Here is a 15,990-nt window from a genome sequence, read left to right as displayed (position 1 = left end):
GTGTGTCTGTGTTCTTCTCTGTTGCTTTTTTTGTTGTTGTTATTATCTGGCATTAAATGTGTTTGTGTAGGCCTTAGAAAGCATGTGTGTGTGTATCTGCATGTGTGTGTACACTGTCCAAGGCGAAGCACAAAAACACAGTGGTGTGTGGTTCTGATTTGTCAGTCTGCACAGCGTTTACCACTTTCAGCAGCTCCCACAAAGTGGTCGCAGAGAGGCTCACGAGAGCAGCACAGGAGGCCTTTGCTTCGCCACAAACATTTCAGCAAATTTCCTTTTTCTATTCTCGTGTTGTGGATCTGGAAACAGCTCCTATTAAGAATCTTTGTTGGAGCTGCAGCCGTATTCACGAGCATCGACAGCCGACATTCGTCAAAAGAAAGTGCAAATACTGCTTTTTTTTCCTGTTTGTTTTCATCTATAGGGAGTGCCAGAGGGGTGGGGCTTATTTGTTGTGACAATTCAAAAAGTCAGTTTGACTGTCAGTGACACAAAAGATACATAAATCCATCTTCAAACACTTTCATTTGATTGTAAAAACTTTATGAACTGAACCCCGCCCGTCTCGTTCTTACTAAAACAAACCGAGGGGTGTTTGCCGATGTCACCTACTTTCTCATATTGACACAGTGAATTAAGTACACTGCAGGTCGATGTGGAAGTCAGGATTCATGTCCTCACATTGCTCAAATGATGTGTGGAGTTAAGATCAAAACTCTCTTAAACGCGTCAGTGTTCATGTGCACTCTTAATCCCAACCCCAAAAATGAGCAGAGGGTAATTTCATAAACTCCGATTTATGCTGCTGAATTACACACACGTCGCTGCAGCCCACGCTTTGCTGGATAAACTTGAAGAATCTGTCTAAAAGGTCCTAAAAAAAAAAAGCAGTGCACTGACTGCAGAATTTAATGGCACTCCTTGAAAAAGATGCTCAGACCATTGCAGAGAATCACCGTGTTTCACACTGCGACTCTGGAAAACACACAGTGACTCAGAGACAAACCAAAAACAGCCTTGCTTTTGTTTTAAAATGAATTAAGAAGTGCTGCAGCCAGAAGAACTGAAACAACGGAATAGTTTTACTTCAAAATTAAAATTGAAGCCTCTGATACCATTTTGGGTTTGCTGAAAGAAGGGAGGCTGTTTGTTTCCGGCCCTTTTTTGAAGATGACGATAACAAATAAGGACTTTGAGGTGTAACTTGTACATTCGGCTCTGAGATCAGCTTTCTCCATTAGTGACGCTCTGCAGCACCAGTGTCAGTCACCTGCTCGCCCTATGTTTAAGTAATTGTACTCATCTCATTTGTCCCTAAAGTGGATCATATTGACTTTTCTTGTCTTTTCTTTTCTTTTTTTTTCTTGATACTTTAGTGCTCACATGATCACATCAATGTGTAAATGTTTGCCAAGAGCTTCAAACGCTGCAGGGGAGCAGCGAGTGTGACGACAGCAAATGTATAGTATGAGCCGAATTTCTGCACGTTGCTTCGATTTTAACACGTGCGATGAACGAAAAGTGTGACCGTTCCATTTAAGAAGAAAAGAACAGCAGTACACACAACATTCAGTGGGCAAAGTTTGTTATGAAGTCATGACTAACCCCTGTCCTTTTCTCTCTCTCTCTCTCTCTCTCTCTCTCCATGGCTCTGTTTCTGTGTTTTTCTGTAAACCACTAATAGTCATTGTTAATATTACATCAGGCGACAGTGACACATAAACTGATAAAGAGTGAGAGAAGCAAAAGAGCAAAAGAGGGTGACCTTTGTGAACTTAAGCCGCACAAGACGCCGATAAATACGAGCTGCCATAATCCTGAACATGACAGTGACACACCCTGATGCTGAACAAAGACGATGCCTGGATCGCGTTCGTAAAGATGCAGAATAAAGAAGACGCAGGAGTGTGTGTGTATGTGTGTGTGTGTGTGTGTGAAGGCAGTGCTGCTGTCACCGGGATCCGGTGTGTCAGGTGAGCTCTCACTCTGGGCCGTGTAATTGGATGGTGGGGAGCAGGTGGTGGAGAAACAGTAGGTTACCCCGAACCATTGAACGAGAGAGAGGACAGAGGAGAATAAGCACAGTGTCGTCTCGTTATTCTCTGCTCGGTGGAAAAGGGAAGAAGCTGTTTCCAAGGTTATGTGGTGGTGGAGAACAGAGAAGAGATCCACAGAGCAGCACGCCCACTCAGCGGGGTGCACGCACACACACACAGATGCTTTTATCACTTAACTGTGCAGAAGGACATGCATGAATACATGCAAGCAACCACACACACATATAATATACACATATATAAGATCTCACACACATTGGATCAAACAAAAGTCCACACACACACACACACACGCTGTACATACACACACACCTAAGCTTGCATTGTGGTTCAAAAACGTATGGGCATTTGCCAGCATGCTTCAAGTGCTCATTCTCCAGGGCCTCAACCTTTCTTTTTCAGCAGCAACACTGCAATTTGGGTGTGTCGTTGGGTCTGAGATAAGTATAGGCTGACTAATATGCACTTAGGACCCAGGGAGAAATACTTAGGGTTAAATGTTTAATTTGTGTTTGTACAACACATGTCAAATTTGGGGGCTGGTGTCTTTTTCAAAGAACCCGACAACAAATAATTAGGACTCTCCAAATCAGCCACAGGCTTAAAATGGAGGAGCAACGGTTTACCCAATGAAGGTGAAGGACATCTTCCAAAAAACAACATATGGAAACGTTTACATCTACAACATCGTGGTCGGACGGCATTCAGATCAATAAACATGCAGTGAAAAATGAAATAAGATTATGATGCATCAAGTGGAACTCAGTTCAGCTCCACTGAAGCGTTTGACTCTGTTATAAATACCTGATCAATAGCAAATGTCGTCAAGATCTTTTAATCCTTCCCATTTGTACCTTCTTTCTGCCACTAAATGATCCCCCTGCACCACACCAGAGAGAAAAGGGCCTCTCAGGATCCAGGTATTATATGTGGCGTATTAGAATAACATGTGAGTGATGGCTTGATTTCTAAGAATGAGAATTAGATCCTGAGGTCGGCCTTGTATTGCATCAACACTGGTGTGCACATATTCAATGTTTAATGAAAGAAGCGCAGGGGAAAACACTCATATTAATAGCAACAGAGTGGAGTTTAGTTTGAAATAAATGTACTGTAGTGATTAGCAGATAAAGTTCGATCAGAACTTAAACCTGAATACAGTGTGATTTTAAAAGAAAACTAACTCTGAGGATGGTCCCCAAGACTTTTAACTAAAACAATCCAATCTTTGCACGAAGGAAAAGCTGCTCTGCAAAGTCAAGTGCTTGCAAAACACGTGCTTTAATTCACATCACATGTGGCAAATCATTAAAAAAAATACTAATTGCTCCAGATCTGGCACGCGCGGCTCGAGTCCTCGTGGACCACACAGTGACCGGCGTTTGTGATCAGACTGCAGCTCCGCACACACGGAGTGAAAAGGGAGGAAAGAAAAAAAAATAGTTGCAGGTCTCGCGGAGAGAGAGAGAGAGAGAGCGAGAGAGCGAGCGCGCGCAACCGTGCAGCCCGGGACAATGTGCTGAATTGGCAGCCTATATATAAGTCTGCCATTTGGACACTCGAATGCCACTTTACCTTATGAGGGAACTTCAGCGCGCAGCACCTGCTCCAAACAAAATGCCATAGGAGATCAACTTCAGCGAGCCCCCCCCCACCCCTCACACACACACACACACACACACACACCCTGACGGATTGTTTTTCAGACAGACACTCTCACTTATAAGAGAAGAGTGTGTGTGTGTGTGTGTCTATAAATTGTTGTGCCGCAGTCCAAACAATTAAACAACTTGTTGGAAATAGTAATTTACTGCGTCTGCCGCTGTGGGCAGGTCCGAGCTGGCAACTGCGGCCACAATTATAACAATTATAACAGAGAATGGAGCAGGAGTGATTTGATGTGCAAACAAAAAAATGTGGATTAGTCAAACAATTATATTATATTATATTACTGCGGATGTGTTTCCCAAACACAACAAGTGGTTAAAGATGTGAGCAAATTAAGCAGAAATCAGTGAAACGATAATCCACACTTCCTCTTTATAGGCTTTTAAACTGTTTTGTTTTGTTTCTTTCTGACACAAATGACTGTGATCTCTCTCTCCGTCGCTGTGCTTCTGAAAAGCTTCTTATCTGCAGGCGAGCAGCGGCTTATCTCAGAGGTGTAGTGCGGCTCTAAATGCGGGAAACACCCTGCTTTGACGCTATCTGGCCCCCACAGGCCGTTGTCGTGCGCCTTGTCCTCCTGTACCCTCTGTCACATCCTCACCGTGAACCCGGGACACATCGATTGTCCGAGCAGCAACAGCAGAGACGCTGTTGCTCCTGCATGTAGCATGACTCAAGTTCACACACCCGCAGTTAACTGCACACACACACACACACACACACACACAAGCGACAGCGTCACTCTGTGAGGCTGAGTGACAGTGAAGCTGCAGCTGCTGCTGCTGCCGCTGTTGGCACCGTTTATCGCGCACTCAAGTTAAGACGCGCACGGTGCGAACCTTTCCAATTTTACGATGGAACATAAAGAAAGTCCAGAGCCGCGCGCTGCCTGACAAGCACCGAGACGAGGTCACATAATAATAATAATGATAATAATCATTTAAAAAAAAAAGAAACTTACAGACTTGTTTGCTGGGACACTCACTTACTGTATTGTCTCCCGGCGGGTCCGCGTTAGGGCTCCGGGTCTATTTTAACGCATGACTCACGCATTCTTCTGGGGTCATTCGTCGTGAACTCTGAGGGAGGGTTAACTGGGGGCCTGAGGAGTGAGGACGCCCCTCTTTTTTCTCCTCTTGTTCTCCTCTCTGTGCACACACATGTGCGCAGACACTCATGGCACAGAAGAGAGGTTTTTTTGTGCGTCTCTTGAGGTCCAGCTCTGGAGGCGTGGGGACGCGCACCAGGACCACAGAAGTCCAGCAGTGCGCGTGACGCGTTCACGAGCATGGGCGGAGGGCAGTGCATGCGGCTGGAGAGCATCCTCACCATCAGCCCTCTGACTGACTGCTGCACAGGGTCTGGATGAGACCCCTAACCCCGTTCACAATAAGCTTCTTTTTTTTCTAAAATAAAGTTTAGTGAAAAGTTTAAGAAAAGTCTTAAACTTGCCAGCTTTTCAATTTAACCCCAGGTTCATGTGCACAGAGTGCGTCAGAAGTGGGGTTCTACATGGGTTCTGAGTTTATTGAACCATTCTCTGACGCAACAGAACCATGAAAGACTTCTGTCAGTAGCGCATGACTGCAGGGATGTGTGTGTTTTGGGATGAATGCTGTTCACCTTAACTTTTCCCTCTGCTCTTCTGTGTATGAAGATCAACAGCTTCTGTTTATGAGTGAAATTATCTTTGAATTTAATTTGAGTCACAAGTTTTACAAGTTCTAAGTGTGTGAGGAAGATGGGAATTAATGAACGAGCAATTTCTTGTGTCGAAGTAAATTTTCAATAAAGGACTGGCCGTTGCATTTCAGTGGGAAACAAACTGTTGACGTTACATCGTCAGGTGTGTTCAGATTTATTTATGGCTCTATTTGTGTGCTTTGCATGATTAGAGATTTCATATTTGAATATTCATTTTTTTGAGCAACAGAAAAAAAACTCCAAATAGAGCAAAACCAGAACGTTAGTACAAAGTTTTTTTATAGAGATGTAAAATACGAATAAATGGTTTTAAGTTTGAGTCTTTTACATCTCACAACCTCGTGCTCATTTCAGTTTTATCGTTTGTTATTATCCCAGAGAGTAAACATTATATTGACAGATTTGTGTGACTTTATTGTTAACTAACGATGAACTCATTCTGTTGTAATTATAAATATTTTAAAGAAACTAAAAGTAATAAGAGAACATATTATAATAACAAGGTTATAAAATCATTAGATGTTGTTTTCTTTCTTCTATAATAGAGAAGTTTTTTTTAAAGCTGACTGAGAGAAAAGTTGAGTCCAATCACGGCCGAACTGAATCTGCTGCTGTCATGTGTTTGTTGTGGAGTTCAGATAAACTGAATGCGCACCGACTTCAGAAAACAACCAGTGTAAAGTAAAGTGAGGGACAGCACCGGCTCCAAACTGACGTGTTCTTACCTGGATTCACGTGTTCGACTCCTCGCTTGCGTCCTTCTTAGGGGGAAAAACTTTGCAGATTCTTCGAAGCGACGGTCACAGAGATTCAGCGCAGATGAGTCACTTCAAACTGCCTTCAAATCCCGTGCGTAAAGTCACCATCGCTGGAGCGTGTCAGGGACTTTGGTAACTCCTCCGGCGACGATCACAAAGTGCAACAAAACACCTCCGTGTCGCTGTCAGCAGAGACGCCGGACACTGGACATGTCATTGGCACGATTGTTTTTGAAAAGTAATTTAAAGTTACTTCCTGTCGAGCACTATGTGGAGGTTAAGTGAGAGTGCGGGGCAGTGTCGGGTAAAGAGGCAGAAGCAGGATAACCCCTCCTCTCTCTCTCTCTCTCTCTCTCTCTCTCTCTCTCTCCCTCTCTCTCGCTCTCTCGTCTGTCTGTGTCATTTGCTTTGTCATCCATTATCATTAAAATGTAACAAAGTATAACAAACACTTTATCCCCTTCTGTTCAAAGCTGCACTCATGTCACATATTTAAATTAATTCATATTTAAATTAATTATAGAAAGAAAGAAAGAAAGAAAGAAAGAAAGAAAGAAAATATATTTTATTGCTTTTGTTCAAATGTTCAATTTTTCTGTGTCAGTAATTACACAAATATGTATTTAAAAAGGTCATTTTTTAAGTTTTATTCTGACTGTGTGTAGTAAAATAGGCTTTTTGTGTTGGTTACACAAACAGGGAAATATTTTTGAGGTCCTCTAAAAACGGCTTGTCTTTGTGATATTCTCTACGATGTGTTCAACCATCAAATGTGTTGTTGTTTGTGATGTGCTCAAGAAAAAGAAAGAAAAAAAAGATTATTTCAACAAGAATAAATACAGGAAAAATACACAGTCCAGGTTCAGCTTTGATAATTGTACAAAGTTTGTTAAACGCAATAAAAAAAGGCTGTTTTTGGTAGGTTTTTTTTACATGAATTTTTCCCATTATATGTCGATAAGTTTTAACGTCCTGTCCCGTCTTCATTACACTTACTCTACCGCCACCTTCTGGCGGTTTCAATGCATTTCACTTATTATCAGAGGATAATTTTACACCATTTAATGTGTGTCCATGACTTCTTTGGTGAAAGTGGATTAGAATACAGAATAAATTAAATATCCACATTCAAGTTTCCACATTCTATGTGATCTACATTCCACATTCTATTTTAAATAAGGAGAGACTGTAAGTCATTAGATAAAAGGTCTGAATGAATGAAAACAGCATTATTGTGGTTATAGATTAAGGGTACACTAAAATATGTTCATGTCAAATGTATTTAAATATGTTTTTTTTACATTTGTCTGTCAAATTACTGTATTTTAATTTTTTATTTTAGTCTTTTAATTTTATTTTACTCAATTTTTATAGACCTGAGTCCAATAATAAAGATGTGATTGACAGTCAACATATGTCCAATTAAACATTTTATAGATGACTTGACTTGTATGTTGTTAGACACTAATCTTGGGTTGGGTTTGTCTAATTTTAAACAGGGCTACTTAAATTGTGTTGTCTTTTCAGCAAAAAAAAAGCATCTTTTTTATTTCGACTTATTCGCATCTTTTTTTATGTCGACTTATTCGAGCAAAATGTATCAGTATCATGTCATAAGAATCCAAGTAGTCCAAGTAAAAGTAATTTTTAATTATTGAGTAAAGTTTAGTGAACAGACAATTAAAAGTAAAGGTTACTTAAGTGTTTTAATATCAGCAATTCCTAAATGCTAGAAAAATATGAAATATGATTTTTCAGTGTGTATTTGAGGTTAAAGTCAACACAATCTTGATCTTTTAAAAAAATGTCTTATATTGCATCATGTAATAATATATTATCATGCTGCAGATTTGCTGATTGATTTATAACAAATTAAGCATTTATACAGGTCGATTAAACCTGTTCAGCCAAAAACAGTCATGTAATAAACATTATAATGTTCAGTGTTTGATTTGACTCCTGTGATGTGACCCCAAACCAAAAAATGTTTAAAACTCAAAATAACAATGAGGTGTACCTAATAAAATGCCAGCGGCTGTAACACAGACGACCAGTGGAGGCAGCAGAGAGTTTAGTCTGCAACACAAGCGAAGAAGAAGAAGAAAACGGAAGCCTGTTGACGACACAGTTGGTAAATCCAGTTAGCCTCTACTGTCCTGTGCTACATCGGTGGCATGTTATTTTTCTGACATTCTCCAACGCTTGCATTCATCATGAGTTCTCCAGAGGACAGACACGGGACAAAACGACCCGCGTCCCCGAGTGAAGTGAGTGCAACAATAAAAATGCTGCATCACGCGTGGATAAAAGATGTGCATTATTCAGATGACGCTAGCTCTGCGTTAGCCTATTTATTGACATTAAAACTGTGCGTTGAATCGTGAACATGATTCAGTCGTGGATAAAAGTTTGCTCACCTGTTATAATATTGAAGTTTCAAAGGGGTTTTAACTTCGCAAGACGCGCAACAACACGTCACCTCAGCTCAACTCTGTAACGTAAATGTCCTCAGTTGTAAACAATAGCGTGGCATTCCCACGTTAACATTGACATTAAGTACAATGGTAATAAAGTGGTTCATTGTTTTAAAACTAAATACTCTGTGATTGTTATGAACTACATCCTTCAATGTGGTTCAAGCTATTATTACTACTGCAAATTAAATACGTTAACCTTTATTTATCCAGGAATTATCCATTGAGATGAAAGTATTACATCTCTCTGAAGTTGTAGTCTTGTAGCTTTAAATGGGCTCTATTTAGTTGTAAAACTAGTGTGAATGTGTAAGTGATATAAACTGATGTGACTACACAAGAATTACACAAGTTTTGACAGAAATTAGACTATTTTTCAACATTACATCATGAAAATGTTTTGCCTCAACAGGATGGTTCAACTCAGTGGGCATCAGCTGATCTAGGAAGTGATGAGCGGAAACAGAAGTTCTTGCGATTGATGGGCGCTGGCAAGGTTTGTGTTCTGTACAAATATATATGATATATATATATATATATAGTCTGTAGTCCATGAGGAAAAGACTATGTAATAAAACAAAATTAAATTACATCTGATCTAACATGCGATGGTTTCTCTTCTCTAGAAAGAACACACAGGACGTCTCGTCATTGGTGACCACAAGTCAACATCCCACTTGCGTAGTGGTAAGATTCATTGTTTAGCTTTTGTAAAAGGATGTATTTTGGTCTGCATTTTTGAAAACAATGAACAAAACTGCCCTCCCATGCCACACTTACCCATGCTGCTTTACTGTGAAGCCCAGTGAAATTAACCAGGCTATCCCACTACACATCCGCCGCACAGATCTATCCACACGTGGATAGGCCTGTAATGGCTGGGTGTGCCTGTTGTGACTGGTGTCTCCTCTGCAGGGCAAGAAGATAAGCAGATCAGTGACCAGCTGGAGATGCAGTACCAACAGGGCATGGATGGGATTCTGTCGGGACGGAATCGGAGACACTGTGGCCTGGGCTTTAGTGAGGTGAGGACTAAGACCATTAAGACTTTAAGACCATCCTCCTAGAAGACACATGTTGACACTTTGCTAGTCTTACAAAAGAGACAGAGACAGGGCTTGTCTGCATAACCAAAAGAAGTGACATGCTCCTCTTACTGCTCTGTTGTTTTTTTCTGTGTGGCTTGAGATTTGGTTGCTGTGGCAAACAAGTGCAAGTAAGTGAGTGGACTGAGCGAAGGCAGGGGCACGTTACTGTCACTGTCGCACTCACACTGACACACAGGGTGTGCCTAAGTTGGCTGAACTTAACTTGTATCAGGAGTTAACAATAAAGAGTGGCATTATTAATGTTAAGTTGGCTTCCAGGTAGCAGGTGTTTCTGGACGAGCTGGTTAGCTGACTGTAAATGTAAACATCATCTGCTTATGTTCAATGTCCTTATGTTTGAGCATTGTAGGTTTCTTCTGTGTAGCATCTTTGGTTTTCTTTTTGTAACATCCATTAAGAGACTGTCTAACCAATAAAAAGTTAGAGGTAAGACACCTGTCATCTCTAGCGTGGTCTCTAATGTGTGTGCAGAACAGTGTGTGACTGCGAAGTCATACTTCAACAAAAAGGCAAGCGTGTGCCAGCACTGAACCTTTTTCTCATGTATAATATTGCTCTTAATTTAGTCATTACTCAAGGAAGGTATACTTATCCAATTATCAGGATCACAACAAAAACCTGGAGGTGTTACACAACTACAGATCAAATTCTGTCTTCATCTGTAAAAAGATCTTTTTTTTTTGTCTTATAGGCTGAGCCAGAGCAGCTTCCTTCCCCTCCACAGGACAGTCAGACAAAAGACAATGAGCCAGAGAAGTCCACTCATGAAAAAGAATCCACAGATGCCCAGGAAGAGGATTCCACTCCCGACTCTGAGGAACAGACCTCAGAGGAGGCTGAGCACAGCTCTGACAGTGGGAATGAAGAAGTGAAAGATGATTATAAGATGACCTTTGTAAAGTCAGCGTAGATCTGCTGGGCATGGACATGATATGTACATTTTGACTTTATTTGTTAAATTGTCTGTGATCACTCATCGGTTTAGTATTTGTAATGTAGAAGAGAATCTCTACACACGTCTGCGAGTCCAAAATGTTACGTTTTGGTTAAGCAGTGTTATATCATGTTAAGACGGCAGGTGATTTTTATTTTGGTTCAACATTTTAACAGTCACTGCGTTTGACAAAACTGTGTTTGTGTGAAACAAGATCACTTTGTCATTCAGGAAAACTAGTATTCACGTTATTAAGATTCTGAATGTCAATAGAAAGAGTCATCATGTTCGTAAACAGGAGAACTACATCTTATTGAGGAGGTGGTTTTTGAGTATTCAGGGGTTTTTTCTGTATCCTTTGGACTTAAAAGTAAATTCAGTGTTTGTTTTGTGCCGAAAAGCTCTGAGTTTGATTTGTTTGTCATGAACGGTGTCCGTCGTAAATGATGTAAAACTGCCCCAACATTTCTATCAGTGAACTGAGGAACAAATAAAAAGCATCCGAAATGTAATAAAGCTCTCTTTGGATATCACCTGTGGTGTGTTCTCACGTGGTGGGCGTTTTATACTCTTAGGTTTAATGTGACGATTTATTACATTTATTAAAAACACCTTGAACCGTTGCTGTGTATGGATTTTAAAGTGATTGGGTATTTGTAGTAAGGGAAGCTCATTATCATCATTGCATTGCAGTTTGTAGATTAACGTCATATTGTGTGAATAAGGTGGAAACCCAAGCATCCCCATATGGATATAGAGGAGTATGAGGGTTATTTTTAAAACTGATCATTGCAAAATGTGTCACTGTGTATTTCAGCTGTGTCTAGTTAATAAGTTTACTTAGTTAATGTTTATATTGCCTTGTTAGTTTTAAATGTAATGTTTTGTTTTACAGCCGGTTTTTCCCTCTCCCTCAAAAGGCTGCAGGTTACTTTTTCTCAGCTTGACAGTTAGTGTAGATCTTATGTAAAACAACTCATTTTTAAAAGTGCAATTTTTTACCCTAGTATAGGTGATAATATTAGAATTAGAAAGGATCTAAAGTAAGCGTCAATTATCAGGAGTTACATTCTAATTCAGTACTTGCATGAATGAACCCTTCACTGATCGATCCCACCGCGTTTCTCTGTCAGATGACGTGTAAATCCAGTTGGACAGGACAGATTATATTACATAATATACAAGATGGATTATCCTGTATGTTTAGTCTAGTTTATTCATTTGACATCTGTGTATGTTCTATGTCAGTGTGAAACTGTGGGAAAGTGCTGTATTATACGTTTAACAGTGGAAGAAAACAGGCACCAAAATAATGAACTTGTTTTACCTGATATTTATTACGTGTGACGACTATCCTTTTCTCAAGTGGTAAACTATTATTGATCCTCGTAAATTGATTTACAGGACCGTGATCATTGTGTGTTGATCAATGATGGTTGAAAAAAAATACAATATGGTCAAAACAAAATAATCCCAAATTATAAATAAATAATGTGAAAACATTGAAACTGTGATCTGAGCATGTAGGCATTAGCTTTCATTTGACTCGTATTTATTCACTCGTAAAAATACAAACCAAACTGCAAAACAGGTAATAGCAGATTATATACATATGTATATATATATATATATGTATATATAAAAGCTACTTGTTTATAAATTATTACTTAATTTGCAGTGTAAGTGCAGAAGCAGCGAAAACCTGATTTTATTTAAATCAGGTTGAATAAATTTGACACTCTTACAGAAATTTGGTTTTCAGTCATATTAAAAGGCTTTGTTACAAGTCGATCAGTTCATTGGCATCTGTTGAGAATGTTTCAATCCCCCTCTTCTGCCTTTGTTTTGTGCAGGCGCTGGTCGCTCCTGTGGGTCAGTGCTCTGCAGCAGCTTTGGCTGAGGAGAAGACAACATAGTGTTAGGAAGTCAGGGAATCATAGCTGCTGGTACTGAATGTCTGTAAACTGCATCAACGTTGCTTATGTAAAGGAAAAAAAATCACTTCATTTTCATTTGCTTTTAATGATTTACAGTCTCCTTAAAGGCAAACCTGCTCCAGTTGTTTTACTTTAATGGACATTTAAAGAAAGCTATTCATTTAGCACAATCATTGACCCATTTTCTCTGTCGTTATACCAGAGACACATTACATTCAGCTGTGGATAAAAGGAGTGAGTTCAAGTTTATTTCTGTAGAAAATTTAAAACACCACTTGCACACAGGAAGTCACCGGATTACACCAAAGCCGCCCAGAGTGACCCCAGAGCAAAACAACGAAAACAGCTGAACCCAGAGCAAAGAAACCACGACTGCACACAAGAACACGGAGGAAGATTCGCCAACACCAAACACAATCATCTATCAAAAACTACTGTTTATTATTCCTAAATAGTAGTCAAGGATTTTCTTCTTCTCTAAACTCACAATATGTATATGTATTGTAGTCTAATGTAGTATCGTCGATTTAAAAAAAGATAGAGAGCAGTGGGGCCCTTTAAGCTGTGCACATTTCTAATCACAGAGCAACACAAGGCAATGCATCCACAGCACACAAAGGGGAAATGGCAGGTGTGTACCTGGAGCAGACATGCTCACCGACTCCACAGTCATTCAGTCCCTACACACCATGGACAGAGACAAACCACATGATGCCAGTCTGAGGTAGATTCATGTCTTTTGTTTGTATTTGTGAGTCTGTTGGAGATCTGGGTTTCTTTTGCAGTAAACGATTATTGACACTATGGTTGCTTTACCATAAAGAGGTTAAAGTAAAGTAAAGTACGATACAATTCATATTTTTTTTTTTACAGAGGTCAAAATTTAGGTTGTGATTGAAAATAATGCAAACATTATTCGCAGAAGAGTTGATATTGCACTCCAGTGGACCGATACAAGTTTTGTGGGTTTCAAAGTGAAAGGGATGCTGAGTTCACTGACCTGCGACCAGTTTGCTCTTGCGCGATGCCTCTGAGGCCAGCGTGTGGGACACGTTCATGATCCTCTCCTGTTGCTTTAGAGCCGAGTCCAGCTCACTGAAGTCTAATGATGCAGACTGCTGTATGTTCTGAACACTGGGACACAAACAGGACTGTAAACCAGTGAGATTATGAATGGTACACTGACAAGACACCAGTCTGAGAGTGTTGGGCTATGTACATATATGTGACTTGACTGCAGAGTGAGTGGTGCAAATTGAGCATATTTACCATTTCGGTCTCCAAAAAGTTCTCTCAAACTGAGCCCAGAGATAGAACACAACAGCCTTTCTTAACCTAAGTCCTGTGTATGATCAGAGTGCTGTGTACCTGGATTTAGCCAGGATGTTCTTGATGCGCTCAGCCCGGCGAGAGCGTTCCTCCAGCTCCTCTGGACTGGCAGGTTCCTCAGGCTCGGACTCTACGTACCGCTCTGGGATGGGAACTTTTCGAGGTTTGGCCAGCTGCGTATTGAACAGACAGTCATACAGGTTTGGTTTAAGGCCAGTCATGGTGTGTGTGTGTGTGTGTGTGTGTGTGTGTGTGTGTACTGGAGGCTAGACCACAACTAGCATTTTAATTAATCCAATAAAGATATACAAGGTGATCGATGATATGTTGTGCATTTTCAATCATGATATTGAATAATTGATTGCAAATTTCAGATTAAGAGATTAAGCATGTGGAACTACTTAAAAAGAAAAAGGAGAAATAAAATCAAAATCAAATAAAGAATCTAGCAAAACAGTCAGTAAGGTGTCCAGTTTAAGCAAAAATCAAACCACAAAGATGATTCTATTTGAAAGGCTTAAAATGCATTGATAACAATACAAAAATATCTATATGACCTTCATAGCAGTGAGTACAAAGTTCTGGGAACACCACATATGGAATTTAAACATGGTCGTAAACTAACAAGTCAGTTTTTAAAAGACAGCAACCCTCATGTGGAGGATAAAGTGGTAGAAAGTGGATGGATATAATACTTCAATAATTAAAACTGCATCTATATCCATCTTGTTCTCTAACTTATTCTCAATAAACTTCCACTTGTTATTATGCAAATAAAAGGAAATAACAAGAGTGGCGCATTCTCTACATCCTTCGTATAATCAGACGAGGGCCTGATACTCACATACATCCATGTACTCTATGTTTTGTTTGGTGAGACTGTGACATGTGTGATTTACCTCTAGGCTGATATCCAGGTCGTAGTCAAGAGGCTCAATGTCCACCTCTCGTACGTACGTGGCCGTCAGCTTCATCCACTCATCAGGCTGAAATCTGACCCTCTCTTTCTGACCCTCTGCACCTCGTCGCTCCTCCTGCCAATTAAACGCCCAGACAGGGCAGGAGTCGGGATTATACGGGTGAACAATAGATGTGAGAGTAAATGAATCCCAAAACATTGGTGTAACTCCATAAATGTTTGAATAGCTTAACAAATGATGTAACATTTTGAGCAAATGAATGTCATTTCCAGGTAAACCACTGCAATCACTGCAGCAATGCTATTTCAGCTGATCAGTACAGGTTAATCAAAAATAGCCATGTGGAGCAGTGGCAGGCAGGGCACAGGATGCTAGCGAACAACAGCAGTGGAGTTGAGAAGTGGAAAAATAAAATATTAAATGTGTTTGAATCATTTGTACATTATGTATTTGTGTGTGGAAATGTTGCAGAGACGTTGTCAGCTCTGTCAAGTATCACTGCAGTGAGCTGCGCCTCAGGTAGAGGGACTTAAATATGGATTGAAGATATATGAGCAAGAAGTTTATCCCAGCATTTGAAATGACGAGGAGTTTAGGAAACGCTGTTATTTACATATCACCATGTGAAACATCATACTTATCCTCTGATGATGTTAGTTGTGTATTTGTATGTGAGTGTATGTGGTGAGGGGTACTTGTGAGTGTCCATCCAAGGCGCATCAAAGCCATGCATGCATCCTTGTCACTCCAGCAGCTCACAGAAGAGTCTGATCTGTTGGTGTGTTCACATGCTCTGAGAAACACTGCATCCCATGCCTCGGTGTGCGCTCAGAAGAATCAGTTGCACAAAAAAGAGAGAGACAGAGACAGAGACAGAATACCATGCATTCATCAAACCCCCCACCAGATTAGGAAGAACACAGCAAAGAGGAGGTTCAGAAGCAAGAAACTTTTTATTGTCGAGTGTAAATCTCTACATGATAGAAAAGGGAAAGAGTTGTGCATTGCTTCCCAGTAACAGAGAATTAGATGGTGATAAGCTATTTGAGTCTTTAAGTTCAAAGTTCTCTATCATAATTCTTCTCTTCTGTATGGACTTT

General features: G+C 40.2%; 3 protein-coding genes across 12 annotated transcripts in view; 1 reads left to right on the top strand and 2 right to left on the bottom strand.

The window, feature by feature from the left end:
• The window catches only part of LOC122775561 (transcription factor SOX-6-like), a 34,104-nt gene extending 27,601 nt beyond the window's left edge, over positions 1–6,503 (bottom strand). The window contains exon 1 of one of the 5 annotated variants that reach the window (XM_044035522.1): positions 6,155–6,503. The gene's annotated coding sequence lies outside the window, so the exon portion shown is untranslated. Of the gene's footprint in view, positions 1–3,632; positions 3,696–4,686; positions 4,991–6,154 lie in introns of those variants that run through there. The other 4 variants (XM_044035526.1, XM_044035527.1, XM_044035523.1 and 1 more) reach the window with 4 other exon arrangements.
• A 1,776-nt stretch (positions 6,504–8,279) lies between these two features.
• lg10h11orf58 (linkage group 10 C11orf58 homolog) lies at positions 8,280–11,237 on the top strand. Its single transcript, XM_044035341.1, has 5 exons — positions 8,280–8,454; positions 9,074–9,157; positions 9,288–9,348; positions 9,577–9,686; positions 10,462–11,237. The coding sequence occupies exons 1-5, from the start codon at positions 8,401–8,403 to the stop codon at positions 10,678–10,680; spliced, it is 528 nt and encodes a 175-aa protein (XP_043891276.1). The 5' UTR covers positions 8,280–8,400; the 3' UTR covers positions 10,681–11,237.
• Positions 11,238–12,022: 785 nt separating this feature from the next.
• LOC122775460 (pleckstrin homology domain-containing family A member 7-like) overlaps positions 12,023–15,990 on the bottom strand; it is a 96,292-nt gene continuing 92,324 nt past the window's right edge. For 5 of the 6 annotated variants that reach the window (XM_044035335.1, XM_044035340.1, XM_044035337.1 and 2 more), the window contains 4 exons: positions 14,870–15,004; positions 14,010–14,143; positions 13,642–13,775; positions 12,023–12,600 (listed from right to left, as the gene is read on the bottom strand). In XM_044035335.1, the coding sequence (XP_043891270.1) occupies positions 12,578–12,600; positions 13,642–13,775; positions 14,010–14,143; positions 14,870–15,004 (426 nt within the window). In that variant the 3' untranslated portion in view covers positions 12,023–12,577. Of the gene's footprint in view, positions 12,601–13,280; positions 13,322–13,641; positions 13,776–14,009; positions 14,144–14,869; positions 15,005–15,990 lie in introns of all 6 variants that reach the window. The other variant, XM_044035336.1, reaches the window with a different exon arrangement.

Source organism: Solea senegalensis, linkage group LG10 (assembly GCF_019176455.1).
Source record: "Solea senegalensis isolate Sse05_10M linkage group LG10, IFAPA_SoseM_1, whole genome shotgun sequence".
In the NCBI taxonomy this organism is placed as follows: domain Eukaryota; kingdom Metazoa; phylum Chordata; class Actinopteri; order Pleuronectiformes; family Soleidae; genus Solea; species Solea senegalensis.
This window is presented reverse-complemented; position numbering and strand designations above follow the sequence as displayed.

What these genes read in the sequence shown, in the direction of transcription:
- lg10h11orf58 (XM_044035341.1), top strand. Translation starts at nt 8,401, where the DNA reads ATGAGTTCTCCAGAGGACAGACACGGGACAAAACGACCCGCGTCCCCG. An exon ending in GACCCGCGTCCCCGAGTGAA is followed by an intron (nt 8,455 to 9,073) that starts GTGAGTGCAACA and finishes TTGCCTCAACAG; the next exon opens with GATGGTTCAACTCAGTGGGC. An exon ending in AACATCCCACTTGCGTAGTG is followed by an intron (nt 9,349 to 9,576) that starts GTAAGATTCATT and finishes TCTCCTCTGCAG; the next exon opens with GGCAAGAAGATAAGCAGATC.